The 20,116-nt window shown below is 37.0% G+C and overlaps 1 protein-coding gene across 1 annotated transcript; it reads right to left on the bottom strand.

Annotated features, from left to right (window-relative positions):
- Positions 1 to 2,604: 2,604 nt before the first annotated feature.
- LOC145786793 (kelch-like protein 24) lies at positions 2,605 to 12,640 on the bottom strand. The gene is made up of 11 exons (XM_082598564.1): positions 12,412 to 12,640; positions 11,378 to 11,559; positions 9,658 to 9,816; positions 8,759 to 8,889; positions 7,493 to 7,644; positions 6,887 to 7,140; positions 6,168 to 6,315; positions 5,704 to 5,819; positions 5,104 to 5,215; positions 3,393 to 3,515; positions 2,605 to 2,771 (listed from the first exon to the last, which is right to left on the bottom strand). The coding sequence occupies exons 1-11, from the start codon at positions 12,638 to 12,640 to the stop codon at positions 2,605 to 2,607; spliced, it is 1,773 nt and encodes a 590-aa protein (XP_082454690.1).
- Positions 12,641 to 20,116: the final 7,476 nt, after the last annotated feature.

The raw sequence follows: 20,116 nt of genomic DNA, 5'->3' as shown, positions 1-20,116 counted from the left end.
TTTGTATAAGGGATCAGTCCGCTCCGTTAGCTCAGTGGTTACGCGTCCGGCTCAAGATCACGGGGCGCCGGTTCGACTCTCGGGGTGTGCGCTTGAGCAACGCATTTAGGACTGCTCTCCATTCAGTTGCACCCAGTGAATGGAATAATTCCCCGGCAACAACACTTCAACAATCGGAAAACTTCGCTCTGCCAATCTCGATAACCGGCCCTGTGTCAAGAGCCTCTACAAGTATGCGAAACTACCAGGAATAACCTATCAAGGCTTTGTCAGTCTGAGGATAAAGATTCAAAACCAACCAATAAAAAATGGTTTGGAAGCGATGTCGAAACAACGTCCTTTCTCAACACTCGGCCACGCAGCCTGCAAAAGTCATTTGTTTGCAGATGTGTTTTACGTTGTCTTAATGATTGCATTTGAAGTCTGAAAACTGCACACCAAGTCAATCATTCATTGTCACCTAGTCTCAACGCTAGAGAATCAGTCTAGAACAGGGCTACTCAACTGGCGAACCGCGGTCCGAATCCGGACCTTCTGGGTGTTGAAGGTGGACCTCGGGCTTTCGGAAGAATAACTTTATTGCCACATTTTAGGGCCTCTTAAAACAGATTTTTTTTTAGATTATCCAAGGAGTTGGGGGCTTCTCCCCCAGACCCCCCAACGCTTTGCCGTCTTCTCTGATGTTCGATCCATTCCACACAGCTACAGTACAAAGAAACACAATACATTTTTTCCTTTTTTATTTGTTTGTGTCAGACAAAAATCCAAGTCGTGTTACATACTACCTGAAAAGTGCTTTGGTGCTCGTACTGGTTGTTTAATTTTCGTGGTTGCATGTGAAATATTCACTGGATTGCAAAAACATTCAACTTGTCAAAATGGATCTTTGCTTAAATTTGTTGAGTAGCTCTGGTCTAGAAGGAAATTATTTTGCAGATTTCATTTATTTGTCATTTTTCGTTGTTTAGAAATTAAATTAATAGGCTAATGTGTTTGGAATACATAATGATTTCGAGCATCGTCATACCCTTTCGTTTTATGAGGATAAGATTTGAATAATTGTTCAAATAACAATACGGCTAGTTTTATAATAAACATAATGCTTTAAAATGAACCTTGTGAATCTCTCAAGCTTACAAACACCATGAAGTCATTGATTAATGTGCTACATGATCAAATCGCCTTATTTCAGTGGTCTGAGTCAAGGTAAAGTATTGTTGATAATGATTCATGATGCTAAAATAAAATCTTTTAATGTCACTTTTATAAAAGCAATGTACCATTTGTTAGGTAAAATACACTAACTATATCAAACAAAGCTGCAATCGCACAAATAATATTAGTGACAATTTGGCATTTATAGTTATGCCAGACTATTTATATTAGGCCTAATGCTTACGTAGCTTTTCCACTTAAGCATGACAATGCAGAAATATAAACATTGGACTTATTACAGCCATTTAATACGTTGCAAAATCTAAATAAAATATTTAAATAACATGAATCGATGCAATATCAGTTTGCAACTATCATCACAGTGAGATTTCATAAACAGCAGTAGGTAATTCTAAAACTGACGAATAATCATTGCCACGTATTAATGCCACACGCAAAATACTGAAATAACCAAATGTTTTCCATTTTATCGATTTCTGGCAATTGCAAATCACGTAGGCTACAGAGTTGATTCTACCTTCGGTTATAGAGCAACTGACCAACCTTTTTTTGTCTTTGCTATCGTACCGTACGTTAAAGCAAAAGTCTGTAAAAAGTTTTCAAAACATTCCCTAAGAGAAAGCAATTTGAGGTTGATCAGGAAGTTTCGCATCATGTAGCCTACTTGAGAATGCTTTCAAAGCACTTCTTTTCCTTTTTAACGGTTGAAAGAAACGTTTGGTCTTTTATGAAGTGTCATAATTTATGTCCTTTAAAAATATGTGTTGGACAAGCACGTAAAGGCTGCCTGAAGGTGGACACGAAGATTGGTTTCCTTGTCTTCAGGTCCACTTATTCGAAATCTTCAACCATATACAGTACTGGACAATTTATTATGGATTCTTTTTTTTTGAACAATTTTACAGAAAATCTTAATTTTTTTGTTTTTTCGATAGCCTAACTGAGAGCTCGAAAATAATTGTAATGGTGGCCCAAAGCAAAGAAGCTGCCATTCTACACAATCGGTATTCAACAGCGCCACATTGTGACGTGGAGAATCGCAACTTCTTTGCTTTGAACCACCATTACATTTATTGTAGCGCTCAGTTATCAAAAGAAAATCTAAAATTTGCTGTAAAATTGTACAAAAATAAAATAAAATCTATATTAAATTGTCCAGTACTGTAGTGTAGAGCGTAAGCCTGGATACGACAAAAATTGCTTCAACTGGCTACATTGAAAATAACACACACAAGACAGGTTCTGTTTGCAGAAATGCAATGATAGTGCTTTGTCTAAACAAGCTCTTGGCATTTCACCGCGAAAAGTAGCCTAACTGGCAATATAACTTGTACTTTATCGTTTATTTTTGTGGAATCATTCATGGCTACCTCGAAGTTTCCATCTTCCATGTTTATTTGCCAAGTTTTACTTTGTTGAATATTTTCTTTATTTATTGCTTCTTAGCAGTTGAGGATTTGGTTGAAAATGGTGCATGGTGAGGCAATTATGGTAATACAATGGCTTGCACATGATGGCTACTTGAATCATTTCTTCTGTGTCAACGTCAAATGAATACATAACGTCAGAAAGTTTAGTATCCCAATTTTTCCCGCCTGCATATAAAAATCAGGATATAGATGCATGGTCGCGTTTTATTCGTTCCAAAAACCTTTTACAATTTTTTTAAAAATAATTTTACAACTAATCTAATTGAACCATGAATCCGAACTAGTGGCGAAGAACTAGAAGCAGTCTACAAAACCATTTAGTCTTCGTAGCTTTAATTTCATATAATTTGGATATAAAGTGCTTGTAATTAACACATTTGTAGACATATAGGCCTAGCCTATAAACTAACAAACACTTAAAAATCTTGTGCAACATACCGCAAGCATCATCATTGTTTGGAAAGCGTCCAAAAAGAGATATTCTACAATCTATTTCGTTTATGACTCACAAGTAGGTCACTAAGCTAGCTATTCCTTTATTACCTAGAGTATACAGACCAACTAATGGTTATAGGCTAGGCTGTAGCCTACTGTATTTTGAGAAATTTTTAAGAAAAAAATTACATATATTCTTCATTTAAGCTTGCTTCAGCCTAGCCTGTACACATGCCAACGTGTATACTGCAGGCTACATTTTTCCAAAGATCTTATCAAAATAATTTTTTTCTACTTTTACATTACAAACATACAATATTCTAAAATAAGATAGCCCGTGGGGTAACATACCCGTGATGTAAAGCTTTCCTCCACATACAGTCATTGCACGGCCTATGAACTTATCTAAAGACATGGGGATGTTTGTCCATATGTTTTCCAGCAAATCATAGTTGTACAAATTGTTTTCTGCTCCTTTAAGAAACATAGGTAGGCTATCTTACAAAGTAGCCTAATAAGACAATTTCAGTCTTTTTTCGGCTATCGAAGCGAAAAATAGTTTTTGCCATAACATAGCAGGGTTCTAAAAAATGGTAGAAGCGATGAAGCGTTATAACACGCTGGAAACTAAAATGATTTACTGAACACAAGGATTCGGCACGATTGCAACCACACTAATCAAAATACATAAGGTAGGCTACCTGCAGCTAATAAGGCCCGCTAAATTGCAAACCTCAATATTTTTCTAAATACTTCATAATTTTGAAAGAAACTTGGAATGAGTAGGCCTATACTTTGGGTCTATCTAAACAACATATCTGTGAAACAAGTTTTTACGTAAAATGAGTTGTGAAATATTAAAAAAATAAAAATAAAATCACAAGCTGGCCTTATTAGATGCATGGATTGTGAATAAGGCCCGGTTTGAATTTACACCAAAAGTGATAAAAAAGGTGTATTTTCACTATAACAACACAACAAAACAACTTCTAATTGACAACACAGACACAGATCTAATAATTAATATTTACAGAGACAGCTATTCCCTCCCCCCATGCTCCATTTTTTTTTCAAACGACATGGTGTTTTAGATATGGTTTGGATGCTAAAGTACTTTGATACTGAAATTATGATATTTCCATTGCAATAACAAATTGGATTAATGGTGTAACAACAATTGTTTGGGTCACTCAAGTCTTTAACCATCACTTTCTTAACCAGGGGTGCACAACGGTACAATTTTCCTACCCCATGAGCCTTATTACCAATATTAGCTTAATCTGATCATCATTATCAGTCTTGCATTAACTAGAAAAAAAGTTCAAATTCATTGGTTTTACTGCATCAGCATGCACATATCTTTCACATAAAGTGCAAAAAAAAACAGAAGTCAAAGCAGTTTGTTAACTGCAGAGCAGTCTAAAATATGTGAAAATTAAGAAAACCACTCAATTTCAGTCCCAACAAACTTCAACTTTCCGTAACTCAAAAAGTTCTAAACTTTAGGCTGTGCAACGTCACCAGTCAATCTCAATTCACCATGGCAGCAATCAATGCTTCCACTTTTGTTTAAAAGAGTTGTAACAACGGAGATCCCGGGGGTGGGCCTTATTACTGGCCGGGCCTTATTAGCTGCAGAGACTTTACAATAGTTACAACAGGAAACGATAGATTGTTGTTATTATAAAAGGTAAAAGTGAGTCCCATACTTGAATCCAAGCATCGGGGGATGAGAAGATAAGGTTCTCATTATACCAAGCCATCGGCACTAACGAGAGTAGGGTGGTCAGTTCCTTTCTCTCGGCCGCCTTTACTTCAGCAATTACGCCTACCCAATTTATTACACCCTGGGTAGAGGTGAGCGGTGTTTGTCAACAACCAGCATAAGCCGTGGAAAGCGAGCGCACAAATTTAAAACCGTTTCTTATGAAAACTATACACAAAAAACTTATTAATGATCAGTAAGTTTGTTTCGATTTAACCTAGCCTCAAATTTAATGGCAATTATTAGCAGCAAAACATAAGCCTAAACACCTGCAGCTGTTTTGTGAACAAATCTTACCTATAACATATATTCTATCATTAAGTGTAGCAGACGATATTGATTGCTGCGGTGAAGTCGGCATTGGAATTTTTGTTGACCATTCGTTAATATCAGGGCTGTACACTTGAAGCTGCATAAGAATGAGAAAAAAGTATTATAAAGATAAATCATGTGAAGAAGGGGTGTTCTTCCCGGCCATCAGCACAAGGCTGATCACTCGCTAATAAAGATAAATCATGTTGCTTTCAAATATATGAATTGCTACAAAAAACGGATCTGTTGTTTAAATATATAAAGTTTTATGACAACAATAACTTGGATTTCTGGGAGTCAGAGATGAAATCATTGAAAAACTAGTGACGGCTTTGTCACGAAATAAACTACCATCAACAACTCACTTCAGTGATAAACTATGAAGAAGCATTCAACTCTGCACAAAATAGTAAAAATGCTGATGTTTCGTTTTACATCTATTGTGACAATATATAACACAACAAGCCACAGAAAGCAGCTAAAGGCCATATGGTCATCGAGTGAGCTGCTGTTCATATTGTTTTGGCAAGTAGCCTATGCTTAAATGTACTGTATACAGAAAAAAAAAGCTTATTATAGGCTTACCTTGCATTGACCAGTAGGTCCGACCGTGCCTATCACGCAAAGCTTGCTGTGGCAAGTAGCAAGGGAGAAAAGAACGACTGGAAATAGCAATGAAGACACTTCTTGCCAACAATTTGCTGATCTGTAGTATGGAAACAAAAGCTTTTTGTTTTGATCGACAATGCTGGTGTCTGACTTAGACATAAATTAAGAGTTTAATTTTCGTAAAAATAGTATAGTAGACGTCAAGCAGACCTTTGCGTCCAATTTGAAATGGGGGGATCATGATCACTGATCACACCACCATACGCACTTGATTTCTGTGTTTCTCAAATCCACAACACTTTGTGGCAGTTGAGAACATTTAACACTTAACCACACAGCCGAACAAACACAAATCACTGTGATGAAACTATATTGCGTTCTTTATAAGCATACTTACAAGAAAATTACATTTTTACTTGTTTCCTGTAAATATTGGTAGCAGTACCTGTCATATCGTTCAACACTTAACAGATTTGCTTTTCCATCATAGCCTCCTACAGTGTACACATTACCATCCAAAGCTACCATGCGATGTCGCCATCTACCAGTGCAAAGAGGGGCTATTTTCATCCAATTATTGACATGAGACTGAAACAGTATTTTACATAAAGCAAAAGAGTAATGTTTGGCCAATACAGGCTATTGCAGGCTATTACAGTGGTAAGTCTATGACGTAAAAAACAAAAACTCATTACATTCAACAATTCAACAATTTATTTTTAAGTTACAATTACACTGTTAAGAATAGTAAGGTAGGCTTCAGTTTCAGTATCGAATTTAGAACAAAATTGTTTTCACTGGTTAGAAATTTCAAAAACATGTAGCTTTCTGCACACAACAGAGTTGACGGAGAGTTTATTGAATATTTTCTGGACCATGGCCACCTGGAGATAGGTAGCCATGACAGGACCTACTGTACATTTTTTTTTTCATTTTTTCAGCTCATGTCTAAATTAGACAAAATTTTAACGAAATACGGCCAAGGTCAATGTTTATTGACTGTTTGCAACGACAAGAACATCGCAAATTATTTTTTTGTTTAGGCGTTCCAGCCTATTATTAGCACCGTGCTTAAATTATTCTCTCAACAGGCCTGACTTTCGCTTAAGCAGACTGCAGACGATCAGATAAAATTTATTTAAACTTAAACGACCACTACCTGATAAAGCCACACATTTCTCGGAAAGGTTCTTCCACCACTCACAAGGATATTATTCCGAAAGGCAGTTATCGCATGTTCAGATTTTACTAAAGTTGGTAACTTTGTCAGAGACCTCCACTGCGTTGTAAGAGGGTTAAATGCTTCCACATGAGGATAACCACACAATCTATCGTAGCCTCCAACAGTGACCACAGAAACGCTACAACTGGTGGATATCCTTGGTCGTGTTCTAGCATTGTTGATTTCATTGCCTGTCACAGAATCAAATCAGATTAAGTCTATTTTAGAAATCGGAGCCTGGTCTTTTGTGTACCAACACAAGATTATTCATGAATTCTTCTTGGGCTGATCATTTTAAACTTATGTAGTCATTAGCAGTTTAATAAACAATCTTAAAATGTTTGAATAATAGTGAAATTATTATAAATTCAAATATTGACAAAAAAATGTCCTAATCAAAAGATATACTGTATGTTCAGATAGATTACGTATTTTCTGGTGATGATAATGGTTTGTTTATACAAAAATTTATGGTATCCATTTTTCAACGATCGCATACAATAAGATATTTGCTACACTTGAATTATATAATAAAATACAAACCTAAAATGTGAAATTTCTTTGTTTCATTTAGAATTGGTTGACAAGCAGAATTAGAAGTAAGTTCTTTATCGTTCTCTACAATGTCAAGGAAATAGCTCGGACGTAAAAGAGGCAAACGAACGTGAGACAGCAACTCAGCAAGATCTCCTGATCTACAAGTATAGGGAGTCGCAGAGATATAAAAAATTTTCTACTGTCAAATCAAGGCGTTTTAATTCCGCTGCACTTTGTCATTCAATTCATCGAAAAATACTTGCCATCACAATAGGTGGAAGGATTTAGGAAGGATTTAGGAAGGATTTAGGAAGGATTTAGGAAGGATTTAGGAAGGATTTAGGAAGGATTTAGGAAGGATTTAGGAAGGATTTAGGAAGGATTTAGGAAGGCTTTAGGAAGGATTTAGGAAAAGGATTTAGGAAGGATTTAGGAAAAGGATTTAGGAAGGATTTAGGAAGGATTTAGGAAGGATTTAGGAAGGATTTAGGAAAGATTTAGGAAGGATTTAGGAAGGATTTAGGAAAAGGATTTAGGAAAAGGATTTAGGAAGGATTTAGGAAGGATTTAGGAAGGATTTAGGAAGGATTTAGGAAGGATTTAGGAAGGATTTAGGAAGGATTTAGGAAGGATTTAGGAAGGATTTAGGAAGGATTTAGGAAGGATTTAGGAAAAGGATTTAGGAAGGATTTAGGAAAAGGATTTAGGAAAAGGTAGAAGCAACAAAACGCAAACTTGAAAGTGTACTCGGGAGCGAATTGATATCTTTCGATGTTACCATTAAGTGGTGATCTCATTTGCTCATTACACAAAACAGATCAAAGCTATGTCTATTGCATGCGTATTGTTCAAACTTAGAGGCAAAGTATCAAGAGCTTTCAACATTCGTATTGTCATCGTTGACAGATTTAAATCCAGACTTGCAACTATAAAGTATGACTAAGGCAAAAGTATGATGACGATTGCAAATGTATTTAAAAGTGTTATCTCGCTTTAACTCACATTAGCCTACCATTTGAAATTTAACAAGCTTAACGCACAGTGGTTTAATTTTTTCAGTACCCGTACCACCAAACTGAAACCACAAGCCTACAAAGGAGGTGCTTTTTGTTCAAAAATAAGCTTTTTTATGTTGCAAAAATATGACGACTGTAGCAGATTTACACGGTAGAATGACAGTAAAAAAACAAGAAATTGATATAACAATACGCTGACGAAGCATAATGACAGCTTGTTCCATGATGAAGACAATTTTTAATTTAACTTTGTCACCTGGCCATGGCGTCATAAGATACCCATCTCTTTACAGCTTCATAGACAAGCTCTTCGCATGACACATTGATGTCGTCATCACCGATATAAGAGATGACACGCAACTTCGGAAGTTCAAGGAATTCTTCATTCTAAATAATGCATTATGCAATTCAATGATATACATTTTCTTTATAATGTTATTTTCATGGCATGGGTTCGAATTTCACGGCTGCCACAATGCCAACAAAATAGTGGATTATTGTTTGCGTGTCGACTGTGGGCTCCACCGTGCAGCTAAGAAGTAAACTTACTGTGCAAAACAGACAACATGATTTGACCAACTATGATGTCATACGTTGCGCTCGATGGCCTAAAGTTCAGTGGTCAACAATCGCACATTTTTAAATCGAAAATTTTTATACAATCTGGATGCACAATATGAAACATTTCTGACACTATACGGTACTATGTGGAACTTTTCTTACTTACAGAACAAGGGAAGAATTCTTTTAATACCTACTCAGTACTCATGAAACTCAATGAGTCAAAAGAGATAAAACAGTTTTTATTTTTCACAGTCCATTGCTTTTATTCATACACATAGATGAAAGCATTTAATGTGTTTTTAAAGTTATAAACGCTGAATGTACGAAGCTATAGAAGGATGGATGATTGGATGGTCATTTTATTTTTGTTTGGATGCGAAACGTACATAAAACAAAAACGTACAGTGTGCATCCAATGAGAGAGTGCGAAAGACCGTAGCCCTGAAGGCGTAGGAGGTCGTCGAGTCTGCACTCTCTTACTGCACTATGTAACCAGAGGTTTTATTTTTGTGTAGCCTATGTGTTTATACTTTATTGGCTACAAGTTTTAAAAGAAAATACAAAAATTTTACTTTATGAAAACATACTTACTACAACTACTTCAGAAAACTTTTCTTTCATCATCTTTGAGGCTTTTTTAAACAGTTTTGATAACTGATAAGTTGCAGAAAATTCATGTATACCTATGCAGTTGCAAGGATCCAGTTGTGATTGCAGATGCTTACTACACTTTTTTGTAAGCCGGGAGATCTACAAAAAGTGTCAACAAAAAAATATTTTGGATTTTGTTACTTTAGCAACAAGAAAGTTACTGCGTGAAATATATGCTAACTTAGGTTACAGTGTGCATAAAAACGGTGGCAGACTCGTGGTATGTTCAAGGCATTTTTGAATATTATAATATGATCATACTAAACTGAATTTATGTTTTATTTAATGCCTACATAACTTTTTTTATTTTCAAAACACAACGTCATGAAATGAAATCGAAAATGTGTAACTTTCTGTTAAGCTTAATTGGTAGTGTAGCCTATTAAACGTAGGCCACGGTATTAAATAATAACAATAATTTACTTTTTAAGTTGACTGTGGTTGTGTCTGTTTGTCTATAAAAAGTGGTTGAAAAACAAATCACTGCAATTTTAAAAGGAGTACGCACTTGCCACTTAATTTACATTTGAACTTTCGCTTCGAATTAAATACAGCGCGACTTTACACAGCTAACAATTAGGCTAACCGCTTTCCGCTTATAAAGACTTTAAAGCATAGACCATAGAGTAAGAAAATGAGTAAATGTTGACCTACAGTAATTGATGCATATAATTTTATTCAGTATTTGGATTGACCAGCAACAAGTTGTTTCATGAAATATATACCGGTTTTGTTCTTGAAGTTTTTGACATAGCTTAATTACAATGAAAATGCATTAAAGAAAAAATAAAATACAAGTTTGTTCTTCTTTTATTGAGCAAAATTTTCAACATATTAACCATTTGTTGCAGATTCAAGAAAATTTGAAACTGTTTCCAGCATAGTTTCGAACATCTCGTCTTATCAAAAAATAACAATTTAAAGATTATTTGAAACACATTAAAGAAGTATAGGCTAATTTACTGTAAATAAAATAAAATCCAAATAAGAATAAATCATTTGTTTTGGTTAGTTGCCAATGACAATTTTTTTCGATTCATGCATTCATCATTGTAAAAATTTGAATGGAATTTTTCCAAAGTTGTAAAATACTTGATATATACCGAAAAAGAACAATGTTAACAATGTCAAATGAAATACTGAAATAGCATAACACATGCATGAAAACAGCTCAGGGACAGAGCGAAAGACAGAAACCAAATGAGTTAATGCTATGTGGGAGATTTTATATAGATTGATTTAAACTACCTGATTTATTTTGGATTTGATTTATTAACTTTGTCATGGATTTGATTTATTTGGTCGAGTTTCGATGTAGCCAAATACTAGAAACAATTGCCTACACGAGTAAAAACATTCACTGTTTATTCGCAGTCACTGCAGTCTTCTTGAAGACTAGTGTTGAAGTACTACTTTGTCCATTATATGACTTGTAAAATAAAGCAAGTTTGTGTTCTTTTAACGTTATTTAATCTTTTATTTCTATGCAAACACCAGCATGTGTCATAATGAAGTTAAGTCGCTTTTTAAATCAAATTTTGCGCGAAAACAAGCATTGACCATCATACAACATATTTTTGGTAATAACAAATGCGATTTCTGCAAAATGTGACTCAAGTATAGTTCTACAGTAAGCTATTCGATTTATTCCACTAATAACCTGTAAGAGATGCGATGCTTCTAGTAGACGTTGGACATTGTTGGGTGATATTGATATTTGAGAGGTGTAAAAATATTCCAATAGAATTTCCAAGACATCTGTTTGTATCTCATTGATTTCAACCACCATTGCTTGCGATTCTTTGTAGTCATTGCAAAACATGGCGCGAAAGTACCTGCTCCCTTTTGATAATTATTTTTAATGTTGTTAAATCATTTTAATGAAATATTACTTCTTTTGTTTTCGATACTTCAACTAAGCCCTTACTTATAATAATAGTACAGTATGATAACTGCTATCCGATGAGTTGATGTAGGCCTACAACAATCTTAAAAAGTGAAAAGGAACAAATATAGAACAGTAGGCTACTGTAGTTAAATGTCAATTTTGTTTAGGTTTTTTCTTTCAAGAACATAACAAATAAAAAAATAAATTAAAACAATTGCAGCAAATTAAAATTTTCAAAATAGTTATTAAAATAACGTAGCTACTTGATGGCTCAAAATATTGACTTTGTGTCTAAAAACTATGAACAAAATCGATCTTAAATTCACAGTTTCAATTAACGGTTTTTGTTGAAATATGTCAAATGTTTTCTTCATTGAAAATTCAGCAATTACTAATTCTATTTATAGTAATTATAAATAGAAGCTCAACTGACAGCAACGTACAAAATTGACCGTATCAAACTTCGGCATAGACTTCTCAATCCAAGAAAAGTTAAGTGGCCTAGGCTACAATATAAACAGAACAGCGTTTGTAATGCTATAAAATAGTATTTACTGGTTGTAGTACTTTTTTGTCAATCACGTTGATACACTTTCTAACAAGTTACAACATATATTCAACGTCAAAACTTTTGCTAAAATTTTATTCTCGGAAATCATCATAATGTAGCTTAGTTCTGCACACTCTTTCATAATATGAAAAACTTGTTTCTTTTTTATCATAAATATTCATAAAAATTGCAAGGTTTAAACTATACGGGTATATAGAGTAGTTAAGTTAAGACGTTAGCTTCAGCCTTTACTTACCAGCAACTAAGATAGCTCTGTGGCAAGGAAACTTTTTATCTTTCGTTGACAACACCACATCAGTGAACAGTCCCTGCTTGCGTAGTTGGTTGAAAGTTGACAGAAGCTTATTCGAGTCCTTAGAGTTCACAAACTCTTGCATTTCAGCAGACGCAAAAGCTAAAGCATTTTTATTTACCTCGTTCTCTGTCTCTTCGTGTTGCTTTACCATTACATTTGGAACATTCATGCTCAAAGCCTCAAACTACTGCAGAACTATAGAACACGAATAATGACATAGTAGCAACGCGCAACCTAAGCTTCAGCTTATAAAGCGCAAAACCTACAATTAATCGCTCATTACATTTTGTAACTTTGCTAAGAAAAGCAGTGATTTAATTTTTGTCTTCAAACTGTTTGAAACACGGAAAAAGATACAAGTCTGTTGGTGCTTTATGATTTCGTGATTAAACACTTGAGTAGAAAAAAAAGGTGAGTCCCATACTTGAATCCAAGCATTGGGGGATGAGAAGATAAGGTTCTCATTATACTAAGCCATCGGCACTAACGAGAGTAGGGTGGCCAGTTCCTTTCTCTCGGCCGCCTTTACTTCAGCAATTACGCCCACCCAATTTATTACACCCTGGGTAGAGGTGAGCGGTGTTTGTCAACAACCAGCATAAGCCGGGAATCGAACCACGATTGCGTGATTGGAAAGCGAGCGCCTTACCCGCTGCGCCATCCCACCGCCTTGACACTTGAGTGCTTTCGTGCTTGAGTGCTTTCGTGCTTGAGTGCTTGAGTGCAAAACACTTGAGTGCTTTCCCCATAAACATTGGCTCGTGAAAAACACGATAAATATACGTGTCCTTGTACCCCAGTTTCTCATGTAAAACCAGTGACGTGCACCCGTGTATTACACGGGTGTTTGTACAAACGCAACCCGTGTTTTTACACGACTTCTAACCCGTGTTTTACACGACACCAAACCCGTGTTTTTACACGACATCTAACCCGTGTTTTACACGACATCTAACCCGTGTTTTACACGACACCAAACCCGTGTTTTTACACGACACCAAACCCGTGTTTTTACACGACATCTAACCCGTGTTTTACACGACACCAAACCCGTGTTTTTACACGACATCTAACCCGTGTTTTTACACATCTAACCCGTGTTTTACACGACATCTAACCCGTGTTTTTACACGACACCAAACCCGTGTTTTTACACGACATCTAACCCGTGTTTTTACACGACATCTAACTCGTGTTTTTACACAACATCAAACCCGTGTTTTTACACATCAAAACCAGTGTTTGACATGGCAATTTATTTATAACCAAAATCACACATGACAAAAAATACAAAAACAATGAAAACTATTAATACTACAAAAAGTGCTCAATGCTAAGCAAAAAGACAAGGCAGAGCGAATTAAATCAAATATAGTTATTACTATCTGAAGCCTTTACAATAAGACCTTCTGATGATCCATTAGGTGAAACAATTTGTAAAGGCTTCAGATAGTAATAACTATATTTGACAAAAAATACAGATATAATTGATGACAGTGCAGCTGTTTCACGCATCAGTTGGGCGAACCGTGCAGGATGAAGATCCCTGCAACTAAAGTCTTCTTGTTCTCTTTTCCGCTGCTTTGAGAAACTCTTGCACAACAGCTTTAACTTCTGCAGTCGTTGTGTTCTTTGTATAGGTGCATGTTCGAACTGATGCTGTAAGCAAAAAAGCAGCTAGTGCTTATTCACAAAAGCAATAGGCTAGCAATAGATAACTTGTGTGTATAGAATCCTTTACGGCTCAAATATATTAAAAATAGATTGTAACATATGTTCATTAAGCAGGGTACGTGCAAAATCTAAAGTTTAGGCTACATACCATGAATGACAGAAATAATTTTGCAATCTTTAATAAACCTTTTCCGAGCTGATATCAGTCAAGCGTGACCGGGTAAACACGGTCCTCTGAGATGGCGTAGTCAGAACTGATTTTGCTTGAAACTTGTTGCATTTTTGCGCGTATTGTAAGTTGTAACGACATCGCAACGTTTTCTAAGTAGTTTTTATCTGGACAAACATGTGTTTTAATGTCTATGAAACTTTTTGTCAGTTCGTTTCATTTTTTTGACAGAAATATACCAGTTAACATGCTTGGAATAGTTAATCAAATTTGGGATGTTTGTTGCATGCTTTGCAATTTCAAAGGCCAATACTGTCGTCAGAAAAAGATTAGACATCGCTTGTAAGCATGTTTTGTTAATTTCATCATGTTCATGCAGTGATATGTGATCACCTCACCTGAATATGAACCGTCCGTTTGTCTGCACTGAATAAAGTGGCTTTAGATGTTAAAATGTGCAGATTTCAAAGAACGAAATGATTTGTTGAGTTTCCTCTGTAGGCTACTGCATAAATAGTTTAAAGCATGGCCGAAGTAAAAATTGTTTAGTTTAGGTAACATACAATTCCAAAAATCATCATCAAATAGAATTCTCTGTACAAACAGTGACTTGGACGTTGACACAATATAAGATCACACCAAGTCATTCCAGATATAGCCATTTGTCCTTGAATTTGGACGCCGTCAGCGTAAACGCAAACGTTCGAAAAACCATACGCCGTATGCGTTAACAATTACACGTCAACAATCTACGGCGTAGAATTTGCGGCGTATACGTACATCTCTGACCTCTGCCAGAATGACAGTTGTCTTGGATGCTGCTAAGTGCTACCAAGGATGCCAGAGCTTGGTTTTTCCACCTAGTGTTCCCGACAATGGTTCACCAAATCAAACGTCATATAAAACCGTTCAGGTCTACTGAATCTTAGCGTATTACGTCATGGAATTTTTTCTAAAAAATGAACCAAGATTGCACCATCGTTCGTAAGACTTGTATCACACCTGTTGAGAATTACTTCACAATGTTTCACTATGACGTCACAGTAACTGCGTACGTGAGTTTGAGATATTGCAATCTATTCTGGTCATTCGTAAAATGATTGCTTGAAAGTTGGTAGCATATTTAACTGTTTGCTTAGTGCTTGCCAGCTGGACGAAAAGTCCGTCTTTATCTAAGTAGTTTCTTGTAGTGACAAGTTTTAGTGGTGTACGGTGTTGCATCCCAATTTCGACAGCCAGGTGGCTAATTTTACAGAAATACACTTTTCGAATAGACGTTTCAGAAGAGTGTTTCTTTTTCGGTCATTACATACAGACCAACGGATCCGGAAATCTTATGTTACAATTTTCCCACGAAGAGATTATGGTTTACCGCTGTGACCATAAATAATTACAATTTTCCAACGAAAAGAATATATGGTTTACCGCTGTGACCACTTAAAGTACATAAAAAAATAAAGACGTTACTCTAGCTCAGGGTCGGCAACCTACGGCCCGCGGGCCGGATCCGGCCCGCCAAGCAAAGTTATCCGGCCCGCAGCATTTTTGCAAATTGTAGTTGGCGGGCCAAAACGAACATCCCATTATTTTATGCTGCCATTTGGTTTTACATAACAGAATTAAGATTACTAAATGTTATGTAAAACTTTCGCAATTTTTACTTTTCCATATTTATCCGTAACGCTCACTTGTAATCACGTAGCCTGTGTACTTATGCCGCAACAATGCTTAGTTAGGGCATTGTCGCCATTTTGAATTTCCTTGATATTCTTTCTCTGCGAACTGCATTTTAGAGAGAGCGACGTTGCAGGCCTGACAGATAGTTTGATAGATTTGAAGTTTTAAGAATTAGTTTGTTTGAAGGTTGATAATTTAGAAATATGTGTAGCTTAGGAAGCAGGAATTGGCCTTTTTAGTGACAGCCGGTCCAGACTTTTAAATTACTTTATTTTTTAGAGTTATAATTTACTCCCAGTTCCATTTTTCCGTTTTTTTCAACAAGTGATTCTTGTCTTTGAAGAATTTGCTACTTGTTAGAATCCACCAAGCATAGGAAATTATCACAAAGCGCCTTTGTACCCGCGACCTATCGATCACGGGTCGCTTTGTTATAGTAAACTAGGTTTGGGGCAAAATTTAGCTTAAGCTTGCAGAAGGTAGCATCAAGGTACTTGGCAGTTTCACCTTGAAGTCCGGTTATATTAGCCTATTTACTGCATGCTAGTTGCAGGCTACATGAGTTGCGTTAGTAATAGTCAATTAACCGTATATTTAACGGCAAGTTGAGAACACAACTTACTGATGACCACTTGCAAGATGTTATGATTCTTGCCTCATCCAACCTATCACCTGACCTTCAGAAACTTTCTAGCAGGAAACAACATCAAATATCACATTAATGTTGTGCTGTCAATAAATAAAGTACTTGGTGTTTTTCGTTACCAATTGTTACTATTTTTCTTTATATTAATCTATATAAGCCTATAGTAGCTAAATATGGAGATACTCTGATAAGAACGCCAATTTTAACAATATTATGAAAAGTAAAGAAAACGGAAGTGCAAATGGAAAACTTGTACGGCCCGTTGACATCTGCGCAGTTTTGTTTTGGCCCGCGACTGAAGAATGGTTGCCGACCCCTGCTCTAGCTGGTGTTTGTACGGAAGCACAAGCAGCATAAAAAATAAAGACGTTGTTGTCAGTTGGAACTTAGAAGCACAGAAAGAATAAAAGACGATCTTGTTGGTTGGTAGGCTACAGAAGCAAAATAATAAAGAAGATTGTTGTTGGTTGGTAGTCTACAGAAGCAAAAGATTAAAGCCGCTTTCTTCTCAGTTGGTGCAGAAGAACTTAAAGCACAAGAAAATTAAAGACTTTTCTTCTCAGTTGGTACTGAAGAACTTCAAGCTAAAAATAAAAGGCGTTTCTTTGTTAGTTCTGAAGAAAAAACAACATTGGCAAGAAAAAAGATTAAAGACAATCGATCTGTGCTTGAAGATTCAAGTGGACGAATCCAAGCAAGTTTTGTGGAACTTTGGTCGGACTTGATATACCCGTACAACTACGGTATTGGGCACTTAAATTCTTTTTGTATTTTTTACGGTCTTTGCAGTTAAGTTTTTTATAACTTAATAATTTTGTGCGTTTGTGTAACTTAATTTTTTAATTGTTAAATTTAGTCTCAACATTTAATATGTCTACACTCGGTGGCGACAGGGACTCGGCCACCGTCGACTCGACTGAGTTTAAGCCTGATGATGTTCTTTGCGGTCGGGCAGGCCATTCTGGGGAGGGACCCAGTAGCAATGAGGCTAAGTCAGTTCGAGAGGCCCGGCATCTCAGAAGGGATATTTTAACTCAAAATGGGGAACTTTCTGTAGCTCTAGGTTCTTTGAGTGATAAGCAGAAACTGTTAATTTTTAGATCTAAGTTCTCTACTTTGGAAGAGGATTTACGGCATTTCCATGCACTTTTGAGTAAAATTTTCAACTCTGCAATTTTGGCAGAACTTCGTGATAGGATAGATTCCGAATTTAACTCGTTAAAAAATAACTTCGAACAAAAAGTAAGTGAGTTCTCAGATATGTTGGACGCTGACATACATCCTGAGGATAGTGCCTCAAATGTGAGCACTAGGATGTTTGAGAGCTCGTCACGGATAGTTGCACAAATTAACTTACAGCTAAGACGAGAGGAGCTCCAGATACAAGCCGAGGCCGAAGCGAGAGCTGCTGAGGCCGCCGCGAGAGCTGAGGCCATTCGAGCGGAAGCTGCTGAGTTTGCACTCAAAGACGCCCAGTTGAGGGATGAGCAACGTAAGGAGGTAGCTTTGGCTGAATATCGATCAGAGGCGGGCTCCCGGCGTAGCTCTAAGAAGGGATCTTCTAGCCATTCCAGAAGTGAACATCAATCGCGGTTAAACTTACATAACCTTTTCCAGACGCCTGTTCAATCTGTAAGTGGACCAGTGCAATCCACACGTTTTCAAGCTGTTTCAGGAGGTCTCGGGGCCGCGGCTAAGGGTCTTCCGAAGGCTCTAGAAGAGCCAAGGCCTGCAAATTTTAGCCGAACTCCTCCCCCAGAGCGTACAGGTCACGGGGCCGCCATTAGCAATCATGCTTTGCCCTCTTCACAGTTTTCTGCGCCGCAAGTTATTGATCGCCCAGCTACACGTAATTTGCGTGATTGTGAGAGGCGTATCGCGTCTCCTGATTTTAACGTGTGTGAGGATCGTGATCGTGCTGTGCATGTGATTGAGCCCCCTCAGCCCCTTAAGGGATGTAGCTTGTCTTCTCCCGCTAAATCAAGTTTTCAGCAGCAGGATTGCTTTTTTGAATACCAAAATAGTAGGACGTTTTTCGATAAAGCGGCCTTGATTGGTTACGATGGTAGTAATATGCCATTTATCTTCTTTAAAAATCGTGTTACGGCCTTGATGACAGCTTTGCCCTTTAAGGGAACTCGTTTGACTTTGTTACAAGCAGCTTGTGTTAGGACAGCTGCTCAAACGATTACTAATTTGGTTTCTGACACCCCTGGCTTGTCAGAGGAAGACAGGATAGAAATGTCGTTAGCTCGCTTGTCCCAACGGTTTGGAGATCGTGGAGGTCTTTTCGCCGAACCAGAAATTAGAAAGTACCGCTATGATAGCAAATTAACTTCGATCTTTTCCAGTGATTTGAAAGAGTTTAAAGATGAATTGTCGCAGTGTCTGCTTTACGCGCAAGCTTATGGTCAACGTGATAACTTGGAAGGACGTTTTGTTTTGGATTTGGCTAAGCGACTCCCGTTTGACGCTAAGCAGCGTTATCTTGACTTTTTAGGTGATCAGTGTAGCACTAATGAACCTACTTTTCAGAGTTTGTTCGATTTTGTAGTACGGGAGGAAACGCGTAAGTCGACTGATTTTAGCATTATGCTAATGGGCGATTCTGGTGAGTCGCAGCATTTTAAAATGTTTGGCAAAGGAAAATTGCCTTCATGTCCGGTTAGGCAGACGTCCGTAAAACCCCATGATAATGTGATTTCAGGTAGTTTGCAATACTCGACTGCTGTTGGCGCACCGCGCGGTGGTGAGGCCAGAAGTAAAAACCTACCGGCATGCATTTATTGTTCGTCACGTGGTCAAGTTGAATATCATTTTTTGTCTAATTGTAAAGAATTTTTGCGCTTGACACCTAAAGATCGGAGAGATGTTATTGTGAAAGCTGGCAAATGCTTGAATTGTTTGCGCCAGCATATGGTTAGAGACTGTAATCATGCAAACAACTGTCGTAAGTGTGGGCCTAACAACGATAGGAAACACTATTTTCTTCTGCATGATTTTTATGTGACGTCACGTGATTCTCTGGATTTGATCGGCAAAGATGATGCTGGTGCCAGAGTTCCTGTGCGTAAAGTTAAGATTGGAAATGTTAAAGCAGCCTTTAACCGCGTTACTGCTGCTCGTGTTTTGAATTCAATGACTGGAAAATCGAAGTTGGTGTATTGTCAGCATGATCCTGGTTCGCAGTTGACTTTTGTTTTGAGTGATTTGGTCAGGGACCTCAGAATACCGGGACCGCTCACTGGAGAATTTTCGGTGCTTTAGTGGCCACTAGTAGGGTAAAAAAACACACACGTTTTTGAGAATTATGAATGTGATTCTTTGAGGTCGATAGTGGTCTGTTTTTTGCAAGCAAGTGATGAATCCTCATGATGTGTAATTTTATTATAACAGATGGTATTCCTAACATATGAGTACAAGCAATAACGTGGTGGTTCTTGGTTTAAGAGACTTAGCTGAAGACTAATTGCTACCCT

Source organism: Aplidium turbinatum, chromosome 1 (genome assembly GCF_918807975.1).
Source record: "Aplidium turbinatum chromosome 1, kaAplTurb1.1, whole genome shotgun sequence".
NCBI classification, from domain to species: Eukaryota; Metazoa; Chordata; class Ascidiacea; order Aplousobranchia; family Polyclinidae; genus Aplidium; species Aplidium turbinatum.
This window is presented reverse-complemented; position numbering and strand designations above follow the sequence as displayed.

Excerpts from the sequence above, each read along its gene's own strand:
- LOC145786793 (XM_082598564.1), bottom strand. The coding sequence starts at position 12,640 with ATGAATGTTCCAAATGTAATGGTAAAGCAACACGAAGAGACAGAGAAC. Across the intron at positions 6,316-6,886 it reads GAAATGTGTGGCTTTATCAG|TCTCATGTCAATAATTGGAT; the intron begins GTAGTGGTCGTT and ends ATACTGTTTCAG. Across the intron at positions 3,516-5,103 it reads TGATAGAATATATGTTATAG|GAGCAGAAAACAATTTGTAC; the intron begins GTAAGATTTGTT and ends TGTTTCTTAAAG.